The 22,828-nt window shown below is 38.0% G+C and overlaps 1 protein-coding gene across 1 annotated transcript in view; it reads right to left on the bottom strand.

Moving 5' to 3' along the window:
• Positions 1-1,082: 1,082 nt before the first annotated feature.
• The window catches only part of LOC118814059 (sialoadhesin-like), a 31,608-nt gene continuing 9,862 nt past the window's right edge, over positions 1,083-22,828 (bottom strand). The window contains exons 2-9 of the mRNA XM_036579724.1: positions 16,437-16,703; positions 6,177-6,446; positions 3,439-3,705; positions 2,987-3,325; positions 2,581-2,847; positions 1,448-1,696; positions 1,225-1,341; positions 1,083-1,111 (exon numbers count right to left, since the gene is read on the bottom strand). Of these exons, the coding sequence (XP_036435617.1) occupies positions 1,083-1,111; positions 1,225-1,341; positions 1,448-1,696; positions 2,581-2,847; positions 2,987-3,325; positions 3,439-3,705; positions 6,177-6,446; positions 16,437-16,703 (1,805 nt within the window). The remainder of the gene's footprint in view (positions 1,112-1,224; positions 1,342-1,447; positions 1,697-2,580; positions 2,848-2,986; positions 3,326-3,438; positions 3,706-6,176; positions 6,447-16,436; positions 16,704-22,828) is intronic.

Raw genomic sequence — 22,828 nt, 5'->3', positions numbered from 1 at the left:
AACAACCCCAAACAGCCAGTGAAGAAAAAAGGAAAGGTGTGTGCATGACCTGTCCAGTCTCCTGACTTAAAAAAATTTAAAGAGGATTTTGAGTCCATCAGAGGGACCCTCATAACCTTGAGGAATTGAAGATGGTTTGCCAAGAGGAATGTGATGAAATATAACCAGAGTGCTAGAATTGCCAACAACTGCTAATGATGTAACTGCCAACAACAGCTTTGCAATGAAGTACAAATATTATTCATTTAATTTTTAATCATATCTTTGTTTATGCTTGTGAATACATACATTTTTGATTAAAAAATATCAGTACAGTTTTAAAAATGTGTGAAGATTCTTAAGCAAGAATATCAAGGAAACAAAGAATAAAGAGGAAACAATTCATTAAAAAAAGTGACAAAGAAATGTAGCTATAAAGTGTATAAGATAAATATGTATCATAGTTCTGGCCTGAATAATCTGAATACTCCAGTACTCATTCATTACGTTGAAATTTCTTTTCATTTCTGTTCAGAGCCTTAATCATTTTAAGCCACAGTGATTGTAGTTTATAATACGTGACATCACAAAAGGCCTTTAGATAAAACAGTTATTGTTAATATAAAGAAAAGTGTTAAAAATAAAAAAATATTCATAGCTGGTTCAGCTCAATATACCATAGATTAATGCCAGGCATCCATATCAGCTCAACTCAGAGTGCAACAAACTGCATTGCTCTCCATGCTGTCCACTGAATATTTATTCATGTATTAGTTAGACAGAGACACTACAGATAAACACTGTCACATACAATGCAGCACATGTAATGTATCCACTCTGCTCAGTGAGCTGCTTCAGGGGGATTTTGGTTCCTTTTCCTTTTAGAAGTAGATCTGTTCTGTCAGACAGACTAAAAGACTACTAGAACTGCACTTACTGACACACAGCATAGATGAACAGCATAGATGTTGAGCTGTTATTTAAAATCTCTTTTTCTGACCTGTCATATTGAGCAATCTCTAATTGGGTGTTAAAGCAAAATCATATATATAATGTAAAATCCTGATATTCACTCAGCAAGATGCTCCAGCTTCCATCACTGCTTATGTTCTGTTCTCCTCATGAGGTCCAGCTGTAAAAAACACAATGATGAACATTTCACATCAGTCTCTCATCAGATTTTATATACTAGTAAAAAACAGTACTGACTCTTTGAATAAACACACAGAAAGACTGAGTTCTTACCTTGAGCTCTGTAACATTTGATCCCCAGCACGATGGACACCAGCAAATATGGAGACACTGCCATTAAACTACTGAGCAGACTGAGCACTGAGACTGGAGCTCCTGAACTGGACACACCTGATACACACAACAAAATCACTGTAGAATAGAAATGGCTGATGAGAGCATTCTTATTAAAATATAAATTATAATTATTAGATATTTTCTGTTGAAAGCAGCAGACCTCTGACTGAGAGCCAGCTCTTTGGTGACTCTCCTTTCTCTGGGTGTTTACAGTGGTAGAGACCTTCATCTGACTTTGAGACAGTACGGATGATCATCTCTCCTGTAGTCTGGGTCTGGAGCAGTGATCCATCTTTATAGAAATCAGCTGTGAGGTTTGAGGACTTTGTGGAGCGAAATAAACAGCGGAGAGTCAGAGAATCTCCCTCAGTCACAGGATGGACAGGACTGTCCAGAATCACATCACCATCTGTAGGAGAGCGTGAGACAATAGAGAGAACAGAAAGTGTGGAGAACTCAGTAATGATCTGAATGCAGAGACCTCCATCAGTATTTATCAATCTTTAGTAAATATTAGAGACAGTGTGGTGAAGAGGGAATGAATACAGACTTTTCCTGCGTGGATTGTGACGTCTATGAATGGACATCATCACAGCTGTTTAAAATTTACCAGTGACATTGTGTTTAGTTCATTGGGAATGAATCCATGTTTCCATTATAATAGTTTTGCTATGTAACAATGATAAAGATATTAATGATGAATCTGTTCTATTTAAATTTAGATTTTTGATCTTTTAATTTTTTTGTTTGTTTATTTATTTGTTTGTTTGTTTTTACTGTCTGAGCTCTATCATATCACAGAAATTCTGAATGGGTGCTTTTGATACATTTCTAAATTTCTGATCTTAAGTCTAGCTGTGGTAAATTACTCAGCAGTGAGCAAAACATTCAGTAGCTTACATAAAAACAAGATTTCAATTTAAAGAAATATATACAGTTTTAACTATAATTCACCAAAATGCAAACAACAGATAAATAAATATCTATATCACCAAGATCAATTTCACCAAGAACACTAAGACTAATCAAGAGGGGAAACAAAATCTTAACAAAAATTGTTCTATAGTGAGCCTAAAAAGTTACTAGATTTGGTTCTATACAGAATCATTTCAACAGGTTTTTTCATCATAGAGAAGAAGCATTTAATCATGCAAATAAGCCTTTATGCAAATAGTTCATTGAGTTTTCATAGATCTTTTTTACTAGAATATAATCTAAATGAATGAAATAATTTAATTTTCAGCTTTTCTATCTTTATTTCAGCATCACTGTTAGAGAGTAACAGAGACTCACTGTGCACTGTGATGTTGAGAGGATCACTTCCTCCTCCAGATTCAGACTGACACCAGTAAACTCCAGTGAGGGATGTGTAGAGGGAGCTGATGTTGCATGTAGATCCTGTAACTGATGAACAATCTGACACCTCCCCACTGTGTGTGTATCGTCTCACTCTCCATCCAGTAGAGTCACTCTGTCCCTCACAGCTCAGTGAGAGAGAGCCAGCACTAAAGTGTTGAGTTCTGCTGGGACTGATGATCAGAGAGACTGGAGGAGATGAACCTGAACATGCACACAAGATACACATGTAGCATGTTGATCAATACTAATGCTAAACAAAGATACTGTTCACTAAAAGAATGGTTTTGATGAATACAACATATATATATAAACAAACTAATTCATCTCTGTATTTCCTCACCAGTGATCCATAGTGTCTGTGGAGTGCTGTACTGTGTCTGATAGGCTGGTTCTCCTCTCTCTGCTCTGCACACATAAACTCCTGTGTGATTTAGAGCAGCAGGACTGAGAATGTAGGAGCCTCCAGCTTCTCTTCTGCTGTCTGACAGGAGCTCTACATGATACAGAACATTGCCATGAACGTCTCTTATTTGTTGTAAGCCTTGTCTGTAGAGAACAGCTCTGTACCAGCTGAATGTCCAGCCTGTAGAGGAGCCTGTAACCTCACAGCTTAGAGTCACTGAGTCTCCTTCAGTCAGCCAGCTCTGTGGAGACACACCCAATACTGCCTGAGCTACATCTGACAGAGAGAACATGGAGAATATAATAGACTAAATCAAGTTTATACACAGTGATAAGATCATTACATACAGTATAATTAATGAGAATATTAAAACAAATCCACAGACTCACCAGACACAGTCAGTGTAACAGCATCACTGATCTCTGAGCTCTGAGAGTCATGTTTTCTTTCTCCTCTGCAGGTGTATTTACCACCGTTAGACTCTGAGCTGATTGTGAACTCCTGTGTTCTTCTGTTTGAGGACAAACGGTCATCTTTATACCAGCTGTAAGTCCACTCAGTGTCTCCTCCTGCCTGTATGTCACATCTCAGAGTGACCGCCTCTCCTTTAAACACCTGTTTATCAGGCTTTATGGACACCACAGCTTTAGTACTGTCTGTAAGAAAATGACAGTTCCCAACACTGTTATTACAATGAGAGCCAAAGATCTAAGATTAAATTATCAATCTTGCGCAGTTCTCTGCAGACTATCTTTCATTTATTTAATATGTTATTCATTTTTCAGCATCAGGAAAAAAAAAAACAGAAAACAATTTTTCAACAGAAGAAAACACGTCCATACTTGCAAAGTTTCATTTTCTGCTTCTCACAATCCAAATAATTCTAAACAGAGTCAGTGATGTTGAGGTCGGTGGTGTTCAGTCAATTTTTCTAAGAACACTAGAAGCATTTTTGTTTGATAAGCAATTGTTCATTTTCTCACCAGGGTGTTTGGAGTTGTTTTCTTGCTGTACAAGTGATTTCTTACCAATCAAATATTTTTCTGAGGGTCAAAAACATCAGTAGGCAGTTTTTTTTTTTAGCTTTAGCCCCCCCAAAAGTTATTTTGCCCCTCCTTTTCAAATGTATGTACATTACTGGTTCAGAATCAACTATAGCTTCCTCTTACACATTTTTCATTATACAACTGTGTCATCTCACCTCCATATTCACAACATACTGTGATAGCAGGGTGTGACCTGAGGAGGCGCTGCTGCTCTAATGCAGTGCTGCCTGTGCTGAGCTACCAGAGATTTACTAACATAATGTGAAAAATGGAACCCCCGCTTGGCCAATCACATCAGACCTCTTAGGTTGTAAGTCAATCATGTCAGACTTTGTAAGTTGTAAGCCAATTATATGAGAGCTGGGTGAGGGTCTCCGGTTTTGTTCACTGTGCTAAGTAACGTCAGACAGCAACCACTGAAGCTGAAGGCAGGATTTTGCCTAAAAGCTCACTAAAATAAACATTAGACCTTATTCAAAATCTACAATATACAGAGTGAAAGGAGTTACAGAGTGAAGATGCTCACCTACAGTATGGATTTTGTGGTCAATTATGGTCAGTATAGCTGGCTGTCTGGTTTTTACTCAGTTTCTTGTTAGCTACTTAACTGGGTTTACGTGATGCAAAGAAAAGGGGCTAGGCTAACACTAACATCAGCTAGCTAGCTGACAACTATTTGAAGATACTTCATAGTGAGAGTGTGAGAGGAATGAGTGACAGAGACAGAAATAATGTTATTCTCAGCTCTTTTGATTCATTGTTTTTTTATTTCTCTTCAGTATTTAGAAACAGTGATATCAGTATTCACTCTGTTTTCAGATTTTGTTGTTGTTTACAGTAAATGATCATCAGTGAAAATGTCATATAGTGTTGATCATCATGCAAATTTACATCCTCAAATCCTCAAACTGTTGATGCAAATTAAGAGGTGGCATCTCCATTGAAAGAGAAGAAGAGCTTTACCAATTTAAAAAAAAAAAAACATTCTTTGATCTCTTATTATTTCCTTGAGTTCCTGTAAATTTAAATGATTCCAAAATGACATATTACTAAACACAGGTAAGGAGATGGAGAGAAAGAAGCTGAAGGAGACTGAAAGGACTGAAGCAGCAGATTTGATAGAGGTAAGTGATTTAGAAGAAAGTGAGGGAGAGTTCTTTAAGGTTTCAATTAAAACTCATACTGAATTTAATAGAACTTAAGTGAGAAAATAAAATATTTGTCACCATGAAACTTAACTGATCTATTATCTGTGTTTGAATAATGTGTTTAGGATCTTCCAGTTTGACTAAAAGAGAGGAGACAGCATTGCTTGACTTCAGTACCTTTGCTTGATCTGTGTTACAGCTAAGCCACTGTTGGTAAATAAAGACAAATGAAGTAAATTTTGTCTCTTTGTTCCACATTTTTACCCATACTTTAAAATGAAAAAGAGAAAACTTCTCTGTTTTCAGATTTTGTTGTACTTTATTAGTATCTTTCAGATGTTATTGTGGTTTTAAATAGATATGGGGGCGTGGTCAAGTGCCATCTGCCAGGGAGAGGCTGGGCCAGAGTGAGGTTTCATACATAATTTGATGTGTGTGTATCTATGAAATGAGCTTATAGAAATATATTTGTCTTATAGAAAAATAATGTATAATCCTTTATGGTTGGAAAATATATTTGTTTCTTACAACTTATGATTATATTGAATTAACTTTGTTTGTACTGATCCATCAGACTTTTTAGACAGTATTACAACAAGCCTTCTGTCACAATTAACCTCTCCCAAGGGGGAAATTGTAATATTGCACTTCCTGTCTTTTTGGGTGGAATTTTACATGAATGGTAGGAGTTAGAAACAAAATGTTTATGTGTAGCAGAGGTGTATATGTAGTTTGAATAAAAACAAGATTATTAAACTTAAATATCTTGAAAATTATTTCACAAAAAACAAAATGTGTTGTGCTCCGCTCTCCCCAGTACATAAAAGGACCCTCAGATTTATGATGCCTTTAAATGCATGTAATCATAAAATAAATAGTTTGTTCCTATGTATGCTGTTAACATTCAGCACTGTACCGTGAAATATCACTCACCAGTAACGTTTACCCAGAGTGCAGCACTGTAGTGTGTGTAGTAGACTGGGTTTCCTCTGCCAGCTCTGCACCAGTACTGACCTCCATCAGAGAGACTAACTGAGCTGATGGTGTAGACGTTGGTGATGGTCTCCTTCTCAGAGTTCTGTGTGTGTTTGGACCAGTAAAACGTCCATCCAGCAGACTGAGGGAGGTTACAGTACAGAGTCACTGTGTTTCCTGTCAGTGCAGCTCCTTCATGGTTTGAGGTGATTGTAGGTCTGACTTTTACTGTTGATGAAGAAAAATAAATATTAATGCACTCAAACAGGCCATTCTTTGTACTATTTTATTAAAGTTTGCTGAAAGAGCTGAGTTCTCTTCAATGTCTAGCATTGCTCTGACTAGCTTTACTGTTAGCTTTAGTTTATCTGAAAGGGCTGCTTTTAAAAATCCTAAATGTTTTCAGAGCTTCTCTTCAGTGTGACTATAAATTTTACTTTGTACTACTGAACTTTTAGTATGTTACAAGTCAGCCTGAGCTGAAAGTGTGATAGGTGTAGAAACAATAACAAAGCAAGATGAGACTTTTGCAGCTGTGTAATTAGTGCAGATCATGAGAAGATCTCTTATACATGATTTTCAGAATGATCTATAATTGTCAAGTGAAAAGCTAGAAAACCCAGGAATGTGTGGACGTTTCAGAGACAGTAGCATAATCATCACAATATATACAAACCATGCAACAGTAAGTGTTAGGATTTTTTTTGCTTTTTAAAGCCTTTTTTGTGACAACAAAATGGATTTTGAATCTGTAAAATTGAAACTGACAGAGGTCTGACGTGTCTGCTGTGTTTGTAACATGTTGCTGTTGCTTTGTTAAAAAATCATATTGTGCTCTATTTTGTACAGTGTGCATGTTTACAGTGATCTTCTTCAGTTACAGGACCGTAATGAAGTGTAATCACCCTGTACTGGGCTGACATGATCATGGGAGAGTTTTTGAGTCATTTTTGTGTTCTCATGTACTGATAGATTTTTTAAAACACTGTTGGTGTGGAGGAGGATTATTTTTGAATTCCAAAATATCCGAATACGTGTGGACGAGGCCTAAGACTGAACTTTAGAGAACTCTTGAAAAGAATGGAAGCTGTGGTAAAGGCAAAGGGTGCATGAGCACTAAATAAAAATAAACATTTTGCCACAATCTTAAGTTGTGAGGTTTTAGTGTACTTTTCTGTATTTCATTTTTTCTGCTCTTAATGCAGAAAAATAACTAACTTGTAGTTCTACTTTATAGCTGTTTTAACTGGAAATTAAATAATGAAGGGTGGTCTCTGAGGTTTTGCATAGTACTGTACAAGAACTCAGTGAGGCTTCAGAGATACAGAGTATTTGAAGAGAAATTTGCTGATATGTTCAGTACAGGATGATGTTTTATATTAGTAAAGCACCTTAAACTCTTAGTGATAGAAATAAAATGAGAAAGACGCCACACTCACCTGATACAGTCAGTGTAACAGCTTCACTTGTGTGTGTGTATATTCGGCCTGTTGACTGTGTTCCCTTACAGGTATAAACACCTGCATGAGACTCATCAACATTAGAGATTTCATATTTCTTCCTTTGAGCATCTCTGAGAAGATTATTATTCTTATACCATTCATAATTCCAGTAATCTCCACTTTCTATTTCACATGTCAGAGTGACTCTCTCTCTGATGAACACATGATCAGCTGGCTGGACTTTCACTGTAGCTTTTGGTCTCTCTGTTCAAAGATGGAAAATACTTTTAAAACTGATTCACTCTCTCTGAATATGCATGACAGTCTTCCACAACATTCACTTTCTATTAGTTTACAGAGAGAATTTTATTGCAGGTGTGTTTTTCAGTTGATCATTATTCCCTCTTCCGCATCTTCCACTTTCTGGCTGTGGACAACTCCAACAAACATCTCAAACAAAAGCCAACTGTTTCCATCAGCAGATGTTGTCAGTGTTAATGAGATGAGCTGCATGAGCTACATGAGTTCTAAGACACTGTGGGCTGAATGTTCTGAGCCTTTTGCACTGAATTCAGAAGTAATTTGGATGCATTTTACGCACGTCAGGACTAAATTGGTGAACGAGATCAAACAAACACTTTCCGGGCTGCTCACATGTAAAAACACAGGATGTGCTTCTCTCCATCATGCAAATGCATTTGAGGGTGAAGATCTCAGATATATTTACTAAAGTTTGAGCAGCTCACAGTGGCCAGGTTTGAGTGGACTTTTCTCCACCTTTTAAAAACAGGTGTAAATTTGCCTCACAGTCTAATCAGATGTATCTGTAAGAGCAGATACAGTCTAGACCAGAGACCTTCAAATCCAGATCATGAACCCAGATCCCAGTCCTGGATATTGTATCCCTGACACGGACTTCTAGGAATTAAATATGACATGCAGTCTGAGGGTTCAGCCATGTCAGCTCACTGAGGGCAGCTCATGCCAAGAAAAACACTTTTTTTTTAATAAAATTTCACAGCTGTACTCCAAATAATTACATAATTATTAATACTGATTTATTTTTTGCATTTCAACTTCTAAACTGCTTCTTAAATACTTTTTAGTTTAATTGTTTATTTATTGCTAATATGAAACTGGGCTAAGAAGACATTTTAACTGGGTACCAAAACAACACAAGTGAAAATATTTAACTTTAAATGAAGATATTTAATGCTGACAAATTGACACTGTGGGTTCATTCAGTGAAGCATCTACAGGTCCAAGCATGAAGTGTTTCATTTGTAAAACTGAATGTCTGTCAGTTCATCATTATGGTGATGAGGATGATGATGATGATGATGATGATGATTATTATTATTATTATTATTATTATTATTACACTGTAAAAATAGCCCATCAGGTCAACCTAAAGAAATGACTTCATGCAGTAACAAGCAAATGAATCACTTTTATTCAAGTCAAAAAATTACACTGATTCAAAAAAACTTTCATTTAAAGTATTTCTTTAGGTTGAATAATACTAGTTATTTACTTGTTACCATATGAAGTAATTTTTTACAGTGTATTATTATAATTATATTTTTAAAAATGTATTTCAATGTGTTTGTAACATGCCCATAACTTTGTTAGAAAATCTCTGCTTTAGCTTCGTGTTGTGGTCTACATTTTGCACAGTGCAGATATTTACAATGTTCTTCTTGAAGTACAGAACATTAGATCTTATGAGAAGTTATCAGCCTCTACTGGGCTGTCATGATCATATGATTATTGGTGAGTCATTCTTGCATTCTCATGATGGTGTGGACGAGATTTTTATGGACAAGCAGAGGAAAAAACTTTGTTTGTACATGTGGACACAAGACTGAACTTTGGTAATTTGGAGATGCAGAAAAATGAATAACTTGTAGGCCTACTTGAAATCTGTTTTCACATGAAGTGAAATAATGAAGGGTGATCTCTGACTTTTGCACAGTACTGTACATGAACTCATTGAGGGTTCAGAAATATATTTAGAAAGAGAGATTTGCTGATATGTTTCGTACAGGATGATGGTTTTACAGTAGTAGTGCAGCTCTAAACTTTACACTCTTGATGATAGACATAGAGTGAGAAAGACGCCACACTCACCTGATACAGTCAGTGTAACAGCTTCACTGGTGTGTGTGTATATTCGGTCTGTTGACTGTGTTCCCTTACAGGTATAAACACCTGCATGAGACTGATCAACATTAGAGATTTCATATTTCTTCCTTTGAGCATCTCTGAGAAGATTATTATTCTTATACCATTCATAATTCCAGTAATCTCCACTTTCTATTTCACATGTCAGAGTGACTCTCTCTCTGATGAACACATGATCAGCTGGCTGGACTTTCACTGTAGCTTTTGGTCTCTCTGTTCAAAGAAGATAAATACTTGTAAAACTTACACACTCTCTCTGAATATGCATGACAGTATTCAAAAACATTAACAGTCTATTAGTTTACAGAAAGAATTTTATTCTAGATTTGTTTTTAAGTTGATCACTACTGCTCTTCTGCAAATTCTACTTTCTGGCTGTGGATAAACTCCAATGTTTCAGATAAAAGCCAACTATTGTCATCAGCTGATGTTGCCATTGCTTATGAGTTCAGCTACATGAACCTATTTAGACTTCTAAGATAAATTTTAATGAGAAAATTGCTGATTTCCCTCTGTTTCTTCTTAATTTTACACAGCTGGAGGATATTTTCATAGCAGTAATGCACCTCTGCATGTTTAACTGTTAAAGCTACACTATAAAAGCTTTGGGGATTTGGAGACCTCTCTGGTTGAAACGTATAATTGCACAAAATTGGTGGAAGAATATTTTGTAACATCAGTTGTGCTTTAGCTCCTCTGAGTGGAGGAATTTGTTGAATGTATTCTCATTGAAAGAAAATTCTGTCAAAACTTGGTGAAGGACATGTCTTCCAAGGATGTAAATGATTGATCTGTTATTGTCATCATGTCTTCATCAGTATGCTGTTACTTTTGCATTTGACACCTAAACATTGAACTGGACCTTTTTTTGAACCATAAGACATTAATAAAGGCCAAAAAAAAAGGGCAAAATCCTACCTGACCCCTCAGACTTAGAAATCGTTTCAGGGGTGACTCACAGCAGCACACAACCACCATATTTTAGTGCTTTTTTCCTGCTACTTCAATAAAAACCTTACACTGTGCAGCTTTAATGATAGAAATAAAGTGAGAAAGACGCCACACTCACCTGATACAGTCAGTGTAACAGCTTCACTGGTGTGTGTGTATATTCGGCCTGTTGACTGTGTTCCCTTACAGGTATAAACACCTGCATGAGACTGATCAACATTAGAGATTTCATATTTCTTCCTTTGAGCATCTCTGAGAAGATTATTATTCTTATACCATTCATAATTCCAGTAATCTCCACTTTCTATTTCACATGTCAGAGTGACTCTCTCTCTGATGAACACAAGATCAGCTGGCTGGACTTTCACTGTAGCTCTTGGTCTCTCTGTTCAAAGATGACAAATATTTTTAAAAACTTATACACTCTCTCTGAACATGCATGACAGTATTCAACAACATTCACTCTCTATAAATTTACATAAAGGATTTTATTCCAGATGTGTTATATTTTGATCAAGTCAAGTCAAGAGGCTTTTATTGTCAGTCCATCTATGTACAAGTACACAGTGGAGCGAAATTACGTTCCTCCAGGAACAAGGTGCAACAAGGAACAAAAAGTACAAAAAGTTCAAAATTACAAAGTGCAAACGTGCAGACAGTATGCAAACAAAATTTAAGCTAGAAAACAATACAATAAGTGCAATAAATTAAACAGACATTAGACACAGTAAACAGACCGGACAGTGTAGCACCGACACAGCACAGATTTCTGGACATGAGGTAGTGGAATAAGGTGCAGACATATTTAACGTGATGTGATCTGTAAGTTACATCAGATAACATACATATACACAGCAGTTACTGGGGTAGTAAAACAATTACAATTACTAAGGTAGTAAAACAGTTACTGAGGTAGAAAACAGTGTAAACACAGTATTGGCAGCAATGTTCCAGATAGATACTGCAAGTAGAGCATCAAAAGAGGTGTGTATGAGTGTGTGTGTGTGTGTGGGGGAGGGGGGGTTAGTTCAGTCCTTGTGAGTTTAAAAACCTGATTGCTTGAGGGACAAAGCTGCTGCAGAGTCTGGCAGTGATGGCACGGATGCTCCGGTACCTTCTGCCAGACGGCAGCAGTGAAAAAAGTCTGTGTGAGGGATGGATGGGGTCGTCCACGATGCTGGTGGCTTTGCGGATGCAGCGTGTGGTGTAGATGACACTGATGGAGAGGAGGGAGACCCCAATGATCTTCTCAGCCTTCCTACTATGCGCTGTAGGGTCTTGCGGTTGGAGGCGGTGCAATTCCCAAACCAGGCGATGATGCAGCTGATCAGAATGCTCTCCACAGTCCCCCTGTAGAACATGTTGAGGATGGGAGGGGGGAGATGAACTTTCTTCAGTCTCCGTAGAAAGTAGAGGCGCTGCTGGGCTCTCTTGGCTATGGAGTTGGTGTTGAGGGACCAGGTGAGGTTCTCTGAGATGTGGACGCAGAGGAACTTGGTGCTCTGGACGATTTCCACAGCAGAGCCAGTGATGGTCAGTGGGGCGTGGTCACCCCGCATTCTTCGGAAGTCAACAACCATCTCCTTAGTTTTAACTACATTCAGAGACAGGTTGTTGGTTCCGCACCAGTCCTCATCATTCTTGTTGATCAGACCCACCACAGTCATGTCATCAGCAAACTTGATGATGTGATTTGAGCTGTACTTTGCAGCACAGTCATGAGTCAGCAAGGTAAACAGCAGCGGACTGAGCACACAGCCCTGAGGGGCGCCGTTGCTCAGTATGGTGGTGCTGGAGATGTTATACCTATCCAGACTAACTGAGGTCTCTCAGTCAGGAAATCCAGGACCCAGTTACAGAGGGAGACATTCAGGCCCAGCAGGCTCAGTTTTCCAATCAGCTGCTGAGGGATGATGGTGTTGAATGCTGAACTGAAGTCTATGAACAGCATTCTGACATAAGTGTCTTTATTGTCCAAGTGGGTGAGAGCCAGGTGGAGTGTGGTGGAGATGGCATCATCTGTTGAGCAGTTGGGGCGATATGCAAATTGCAGTAGGTCCAGTGAAGGAGGAAGCTGGTCTTTAATGTGCCTCATGACAAGCCTCTCGAAGCACTTCATAATGATGGGAGTGAATGCAATGGGACGGTAGTCGTTGAGGCAGGACACTGGAGATTTCTTCGGCACAGGGATGATGGTGGTGGACTTGCTGCACGTTGGAACGACTGCAGTGCTCAGAGAGATGTTGAATGTGTCCGTGAGAACATCAGCCAGCTGTTCGGCGCATTCTCTGAGCACTCTGCCCGGTATGCTGTCGGATCCTGGTGCTTTCCGTGGGTTGACTCTGAGTAGAGTTCTCCGCACATCAGCTGTGGACAGACACAGTACCTGTTCATTTGGAGGAGGTGTGGTTTTCCTCACCGTCGTGCAGTTCTGTGCTTCAAATCGAGCATAGAAGTTGTTTAGCGCGTCTGGAATGGAGGCATCACTGTCACAAGCAGGTGGAGGTGACTTGTAATTGGTGATGGCTCATGGATTTTCTTTGAGTAGGCACGCTTAGCTTCTTTGACGGCCCGGGAAAGCTTGGCTCTTGCTATCCTGAGGCTTGCTCTGTCCCTTGACTTGAAAGCCTTGTCACGGGTTCTCAGTAGCATGCGCACCTCGGCAGTCATCCATGGTTTCTGGTTGGGGTGTGTTGTGATGAGTTTGGAGACAGTAACATCATCAATGCACTTGCTGATGTAGCCAGTCACTGATTCTATATATTCCTCCAGGTTGATGGAGTCACCGGAGGTTGCTGCTTCTCTGAACATCTCCCAGTCAGTGTGCTCAAAACAGTCCTAAAGAGCAGAGATACCTCCTGGCGGCCAGGTTCTCACTTGCTTCTGGTCTGGTTTGGCACGTCTGATGAGCGGTCTGTATGTTGGAATGAGCATCACAGAGATGCGGTCTGAGTAGCCGTAGTGGGGGGCGGGGCTCAGCCCTGTACGCGCCAAGTATGTTTGTGTAAACAAGATCCAGCACGTTAGCCCCCCGGGTTGCAAAGTCCACATATGGGTGAAATTTGGGGAGTACTGACTTCAAATTTGCATGGTTGAAATCTCAAGCAACAATAAACAGTCCGTCTGGATGTGTGTTTTGCAGATCGCTGATAGCGCTGTACAGCTCGTTCAGTGCGGCGTTAGCATTAGCACTGGGAGCTATGTACGCCGCTATTATGAACAGCATATTTAGCTCTCTTGGCAAATAAAATGGCCTGGCTCTGACAATCGCAAACTCCACCAGCGGTGAGCAGTGACTAGAGACTAGCGCCGCGTTTTTACACCATTCAGTGTTGATGTAAACACACAGTCCCCCACCTCGAGTCTTACCGCACAGCTCAGCGTCTCTGTCCGCACAGAAGCACAACAGGCCGTCGAGCTGAACGGTTAAGTCTGGAGTTGAGCTTGTCATCCATGTCTCAGTAAAAACGAAAACACAGCAGTCTCTGAACTCAAGCTGGGTAGCCCGCTGAATCCGGAAGTAGTCCAGTTTATTCTCCAAGGAACAAACATTTGATAGAAGAAGCGATGGAACGGTTGGTCGTCTGGGGTTAGCCATTAGCCTAGCGCGCACCCCGCCTCGCTTGCCTCGCTTCGCCTTCACGCGCATCGCTTTCGGCCAGCAGGCTCACGCAGCACCGTGGATCTTAGCAGGCCTAGCTCGCGCAGCTCTTCCCGCAGTTCGTTTGAAAGTAGAGATTGAGATTGAGGCTGATTTCTCAGCTATAGCAGGCTCCGGCGATGGTAGACGCTGGTGCTGGTTGACACAGTCATGATATATAGTTTTGGTCGGGTTACACCACAGATAGTAGACAAAAACAGCAAAAAGCACTTTTTTTTTCATTCCACTACTCTTCTGCGTTTTCCACTTTCTGGCTGTGGACAAACTCTAACAAATGTTTCACACACAACAGCAGCCATCAGCTGCTGTTGTCAATGTTTATGAGATGAGCTACATGAACTCATTGAGAGATACTGAGGGCTGAATATATTAAGCCTTTTGTGCTGGAATCAGATGCAGTTTGGATGCATTCTGATCACGTGTTATTTACAAAACTGGCACAGGAGCCTAAACACAGTTTCTGTGAAGTGCACATGGAAAAACACAGGATGTTCTTCTCTCCCTCCTGCATATGCATCTGGAGATTTTAGGAGTGTGGCTGATATTCTGCTTGATTTACTAATGTTTGACCAGCTCGCAGCAGCCGGTTCTGCATAGTTGTTTTTTTCATCTTTTAACCCCAGATGTAAAATTGCATGATAGTATATAAATATAAATAGTTATAGCGCCATTGAGGTGAATGCTGGTCATCCTGCATCAGGATGACCAGCAGGAGCTGCTGTGTTTGGTTTTGGGTACATGTGCCTTCACGATTCATTTATTCATCTCTTTTTGGAAAAAATGATGTTTTCAAAAATATCTGTATACATGTGGACGAGGCCTGAGACTGAACTCCTGAAAAGACTGGAAGCTGTAAACATGGGCGGGTATTTCATTTCACTGTTGGGGGGACAATAAACAGAAAAAATTCTCAAAAGCAGTTCCTGAAGGGGACAGCAAAGGGGTTCAGGGCATAAATGCATAGATACAGAGATGCCGCATTGTCTGTTGTTCTTTGTCTGAGGTGATACGTCTGTGCATCTGCCATGTTAGAGTGGTCAAGATCTGCTTGTAAACAAATACATATGTCCTGACATATGATGAATTCTCATTATTAAACTGACCATAACTTCCTTTTTCTTATGCCTGAACTCTTTACAGCTACTAAGATTCTGTGTTTTAAAGAGAAATGTGCTGATATGTATAATACTGAGTGATGTTTTTATATTTGTAATGAACCTCTGTACACATAATGATAGAAATATAGTGAGAAAGATGCCACACTCACCTGATACAGTCAGTGTAACAGCTTCACTGGTGTGTGTGTATATTCGGCCTGTTGACTGTGTTCCCTTACAGGTTTAAACACCTGCATGAGACTGATCAACATTAGAGATTTCATATTCCTTCCTTTGAGCATCTCTGAGAAGATTATTATTCTTATACCATTTGTAATACCAGCCATCTCCACTTTCTATTTCACATGTCAGAGTGACTCTCTCTCTGATGAACACATGATCAGCTGGCTGGACTTTCACTGTAGCTTTCGGCATTTCTGCAGGAAGAAGTTTAATTCTTTTTGACACATATGTACTCAGGGACACGGAAAGTGGGGGTACTACGGGTGCCAAGGGCCAACAATCTGGTTGGTCACTGCTCAGTTCATTAGCATAAAATTAATCCAGAATGAGAGAGCAGAGAGTGCAGGGAGCACATTAGTGACTTGATATGTAAATTAATTGTGTTTGTTGTCATCTTTACATTACATCATTACCTCATTACAGCATAATGTGACACATTCTGTTTCATGTAAATTATCAACTGAATTCAAATAGAAAAAGCATAACATTTTGCATGACATCATCGTTCACGTCAAAAATACGCTGCTTAAAATTTCAGCACCTCAACTTTAAATACCTCCCTGTGTTCCTGTATGTACTGACTAAAACTGCACCTTGACACTTACTGATAGAAATAAAGTGAGAAAGTCGCCACACTCACCTGATACAGTCAGTGTAACAGCTTCACTGGTGTGTGTGTATATTCGGTCTGTTGACTGTGTTCCCTTACAGGTATAAACACCTGCATGAGACTGATCAACATTAGAGATTTCATATTCCTTCCTTTGAGCATCTCTGAGAAGATTATTATTCTTATACCATTTGTAATACCAGCCATCTCCACTTTCTATTTCACATGTCAGAGTGACTCTCTCTCTGATGAACACATGATCAGCTGGCTGGACTTTCACTGTAGCTTTTGGTCTCTCTGTTTAAAGATGAGAAATATTTTGAAATGAAATTATTCAAAAGCATCATGGAATACTGTGGAACATTTTTTTCCTCAGTCAGTCTAAAATCAAATTATTTATAAAAGAAAACAGAAAACATGTCATACCTCTCACTGTAATCTTGACTGGATCACTGTGTTCTATTAACACTATGTCTTTTTTTAGTGCTACACACTGGTACTCTGCTTCTCCTGGATCAGACACTGTAACACTGATTTTGTTCAGATTTTCTAAATGTTTTAAATTCTGAGAGTCTTTCCACCAGATAATCTCCCAACCAGTACTCTGCGGCGGCACACAGCTCAGAGTAACTGTGTCTCCAGTATAGACTGAGCTCTGAGGCTTCACTTTCAGTGTAGTTCGTGCTGTTGGTGTGAAAAGATGAAGTGAGCAGAGCTGCTTTTGTCAATATAAGAATTAGTTTAGTCATCTTAAACACAATGAGCCTAATGAGTTTAATGTGTCTGTTTTCTATGAATGTTTCTGTGAAGCCAGATTTTACTTGTATTATGTATTATGTTTCTTTCAATTAAATGCATCTATAATCTGTATTATTAAATACACATTGACAAGACCACATTAATTAATCAATGCACTGCTCTCTTGTGTACAATGAATGTGTTATCATTTATGATTTTACTAATTTAAGCCACTTGTCAAAGTCATCTATTAAAAGAATGGAATTATATGCTAATGTACATGAAAACAAATTAAATAATGTAGTAGATGATCATGTAATGATTTACCTTGAGTTTGTTCAGAGTTGATGACCACAATCAGCACTAAAGTAGGAGAAAACAGATGTACATGATGCATTAATGTGAAATTTTCACTACACTGTAAAACTGGTGAGTGAAGTGAAATGGTTTGATGAACTGGTTTGCCGTAAACCATGTAACTCAAATAATTTGCCAATAAATAATTTCCTGAACTGTCCTTTACACTCAAGAATATGGAATAAATTGGACCAGGTCCAGTCATGATGACTTTAAAATGTACAAGCCTTAAACTAGGACTAGAACATACAGTAACAGTTATCCATGTATAGTTATAAATGGGGAAATTAACACAGGCACATTAAATCTTTGACAATCTTTAGAAACAACCTATTACTGGCCTGTTTGTATGCCAAGTCAAGACCACTAGAGACGAGTCCGAGTCAAGATTAAGACCTAAACAAATAGAGTCTAAGTCAAGACCAAGACTTTGTAGCAGTCAAGTCCAAGACCAGATTAATTTTTTTTTGTTATCCATTATATATATATATATATATATATATATATATATATATTATATATATATATATATGAATAAATAATATTATATTTTATAATATATTTTGTCAAATTTAAAATGCTACAATATATAGCCTAAAACATTATTTATTATTATATTATAATCTTATTCCAACTTTGCGTTGTAACTGTCAGAATAAATGACGGTGAGGTTATTTTCTGTTCCTTCTTCTCTAAAACTTATTCAGAATCACCACCTGAAGTCAACTGAATATAAACCAAACAACAAACATCCATTTTTATTATTAATTTAAATCATTCTGATCTGCCATCATGGATCTGCTCGAATGAGAATATTACACACAACACACTATACTTCACAAACATGACAGGCTTATGGGTTTAATCTTTCAATTCTATGTTAGAAAGAACAAGAGCCACTTATCCATTTGTATGTAAAACGTTACTGGATGAGTATTAATAATGATAATATATACTAATCACAAATGTTAATAATTTTTACTAATGTTAACATACCACTATCTTCAAGACTAATGGGTTATAGTGACACGCTTGTATGTAAAGTATCGGCTAAATTGATTTTCTGTCCTGCACTAGTAGCTCAGAAAACAATTTTACTTTCGTGGAAAGAGACACAAACACCTTCTTTAAATGTGTGGATTTTTTTTTTTAACTGGAATGAGTGTCTTATTCTTTTAGCCCAGAATGTAAATTACACTATGAAATGTGGAACAAAGCTATACAAAACAATTACAGTACAAATACAGTACAACATAATACATATTTAGATACAAATAATCAACAGCAATATAAAGAGAATCTTTACTCACAGAGCATCAGAGACAGCAAACTGAGCTCCATACTGCCCCAGTAATGACTGACTGAACAATGAACTAAACATTTCCTTTTCACTCATAGACAAAGCACATGAGACAGGGAGAGGGAGAGAGAGAGAGAGAGAGAGAGAGAGAGAGAGAGAGAGAGAGAGATCTTGTGTTCTGCCTTAATGTTTTTGTGTTCAGCATGAATCCTACAAAGCCAAGTCCAAAAAAGCTGGGACAGTATTAAAATATACAAATAAAACAGAAGGCAGTGATTTTAAATCTACTTTGGCCTGTATTTGAATGAAAACAGTACAGAGAAAAGATGTAATGTTCTACTTTATCAAGTTGTTTTTTAAACATTCTGAAATTGATGTCTGCAATATGTTCCAATATGTTGGATGGCAGATAATTTCTCTTCAGCCCACACGTAGATGCCCCCGTCCTCAGATGGCACTGCATTATAAACTGGCATGCTTCTGTGATGGAGATCACCTCATGGGCTCGGAAATACTTTGACAAACTGATTTTAATGAGCACCGTCTGTTGCTGCATCCACTAATGCAAGTTTAGACTGTACTGTGCACAGTGGAAGTCATTTCTCTACAACATCCAAAAGGCTGCAGAATTCCCTGGGATCAAGTTCATCTGAAATGGACTGATGCACAGAGGAAACGTGTATTGTGGTCTGACAAGTCAAACCTCTAGATTATTCATGGAAATAATGAACGTTGTGTCCTTGGGGTCAAAGAAAAAAAGGATTGCAGTTACTAGTGTTCAATCATCAGTGTCTGTCATGATGGGGAGGTATTAGTGGGTAACTGACACATCTGTAAAAAAATGAAGTGCGAATGAGAGCAGAAAGGTGTGAAGTAGATAATATCTGAAGATATGAGTCTTCAGACCACAAAGGAAAGAACTGAGCGTGAGAACTGACTGCAGTGCAGAGTCCAGGGGAAAGTTCAGTCCACCTCTCTGGGGCAAAGACACCAAAGCAGAGAGACCCAGCATTACAGGTCTGCTTAAACTGAAGGGAAAGACATGACAAGAGCCTGATAGTTAACGATCAGTAGTATCTAGTAGTAAATATGACTTTATAGCTTTACATAAAAGATGCAATAAGTGTGACTTAAAAACATCATTAGGTTTCAGTTTTTATTTAGTTGATGTTGTCATTACTGCTGTTTTACTAGAATAAAAGTCAGACCACAAACACATCTCTAACTCCTCTCTGTTCTCAGGCCACTGAGACTAAGTTTGGCAGATAAAGTGCACAAACATTTTACTCATAGACTATAAATATGTATGATCAGTGAGTTTTGTGTCTTTGTGTGTGAGGTTTTCTGTCCTCTGCTAAATAATTAACTAATTAATTAATTCTGTAAATTTAAAAATGATAAATGCTGTAAATGTGGAGAGCTGAGCTCCTGACTTTGAGCTCTTTAGTTTGCTGTTTTATAGGTCTTTAAATTAGTCTACATGTAACATAAAACAGCATTTTGACAAGATAAGAGTTTACAAACACAACACACTCTTTCAGTCTAATTTTTTTAATTTGATTATTTTTTAATTTGATTAATATCTGTTCACATGATTAATTAATTATTCATAGATGATTTATGCCTAAAGTATATCTCGTAATTATCTGTTCCTTGTTAAAGTCACTCAGGTTTTCACATCTGCCTGTTTCTCCCATATCCAGAGCACTGACTGTGAGAACTGACTGATTGATAACTGTCTAATATGTACAAGACCTTGACGTGATGTTCTTACAAATGAATCATTTGCCCCTCATGTTATAAGAAGATCAAATGATACACTACAGGCCAGGCTAGTAATGTTAGCTGAGGCTATATAGATGATTAACACTTTAGATTCACTGCATTCTTGGTGTAAATTTCAAGCCTCATATAATCGACTATGGCTTTCAGTGGTCTGGTTGGTGGTTTATGTTAATGCAATAATAGTGGGGTGATGAATAGCTGAGAATTCTCATGGTGGTGTGACCACCTTCATTAAAAACAAAGGTCTTAGGTTTTACAATGCTATGTTGTCTGGTGTTGTGATTCTGATTTCATGGAATTTAAACAGGCTTATGGGGTCCATGACCACCAGTAGCCCCAGGGTCCACTAACAGGTTCCTCTATGTACATTTCAAGCTATGTGTGATCTATTATGGGTTTTTGTGGTCTGGTTCTGGGTTTAGTTTAATGCAGTGATGGTAAAATGCTGTGTGATGAACTGTAATTTTCTATTTTAAGATTTTAACCTTTTGTTTCTAAGCAAACCTTAACAATAAAAAAGAGAATTACTCTCATATTTGGATACTGCTGTACGTGGACAGTGTGTACAGTGAAAAGAGAGATGAGATGATACTGATGAGTCTTTTTATAATGTTGGTCATGATTAAGAATTTAGTGCTTATTCAATCATCAAGATTAATTTGATTTTCAACACTGTATGTGTTTAAAAGTCTTGATTCTACAGAGCTGTAATTATGCATACACACATTGTATACAAATTTAATTTTAAATTAATTTTAAATTTAATTAAATTTTACTAGCTAACATGCTCAGATATTATCATTAAAGACTCCAAGCAGAGTTCAGAATATCTGTGTGACGATGCAACAGAATTCAGACGCTCGCGGATGAAAAATGCAAACAGGGTTTTATTAACGTTCGACAAAAGCGTGGTCAAAAAAACAAGCGTGGGTCGTAACCAAAAGGCAGCAAAATATCACCGAAGTGATCATAACAAGAGGCAGACAAAACCAAGGGAGTAAGCAGAAATCGTCGTCAAAAAGCAGGCAAAAAGTCAAAACACAGATCCAAAATCAGTCAGCAAAGGTACAAGAAGGGACAGGCAAAAATCAAGGTCAGTTAAACAAAAAGTGGGTCATAACAGGCAGCAACAAACAGATCAGAGAAACGCTCAGTAAGTTGAAAGAGAAACAGTACCTCGCAAAGACTAAAGCCCGGGCTTATATACTAGACTAAATGAGTCATATGACAACAAAAACTGGTGCATATTATTAGTACTCAGGGGATTGTGAGCGCTGATAGGAGGGATTGTGGGCAATGGAGTCCGTTCTGGACTCCGCATCCGAGTGAAGTTGCTCATGCACGTGATCTCCCAATGCATTCTGGGAAATGTAGTCTAAGTCCGCCCGAGGCGTGACAATCTGATTATTCCTAAACTCAGAGTCAGTATTAGAAAAGTACAGTAATAAAAAATGAGAAAAAGTGAGAATCTTTTCACTTCATCAGTATAAAACACTAACAGAGTGTTTGTTATTGAAAGATATACAGATATTACAGATAATTCTGACAGTCTACATGTGTTCAGATCCTCTTCTGTCTGCAAATTTCTGTAAATGGTTACTTTTCTGTAATGAAACAACAGCAGTTTTCTTCACAGACCTACAAAAGAAAAGCACTTTGTGACTTTTATATTTTAGTATATTTGACTGTTGACAAAACTCATTTTAACCTTAAAACAGGCCATGTGCATCAGGAGATACGAAATCTTTAACATCCTATAAAAGATTTGATTGAAGGTTTTCACCGAATTAAGTTATTACATATCACATGACTTGATTCAGGTTATATGCCATCGTTTAGTCAGCCTGCTCAGAGAGATGAGATCAAATCATCATGGCGGCCAGTGGTGCAGGACTTACTGACCAGGTGGTGGGTGATTATTTATTAATCAGTTATTTTCAATGAAACAATAACATAAATTCATGAAACTAATTATCACTATTGTCTTAATATGTTAATGAAGAAAAAATGATCTAATTGTGTGTTCCTGGTGTTAATCAGCGATTTTTAAAAAGCTGACCTCATGAGATACATCGCCAGATTAGGGGTAGAAAGTAGGTCAATGTGTAGTATTCAAAATTTAGTTTCAAACAGGATGACGATGATATAACATATTTATTTAATAATTGATTTATTTAAAAACATTTTACTTTGGTGCAAATGAGTTAAGTAGTAACATTAATTTTTTTATGACTCATTTTCC

This window comes from Colossoma macropomum, unplaced genomic scaffold, assembly GCF_904425465.1.
Source record: "Colossoma macropomum unplaced genomic scaffold, Colossoma_macropomum, whole genome shotgun sequence".
Classification (NCBI taxonomy): domain Eukaryota; kingdom Metazoa; phylum Chordata; class Actinopteri; order Characiformes; family Serrasalmidae; genus Colossoma; species Colossoma macropomum.
The sequence above is the reverse complement of the archived record's forward strand: the minus strand, read 5'-3'. Positions and strand labels throughout refer to the sequence as shown.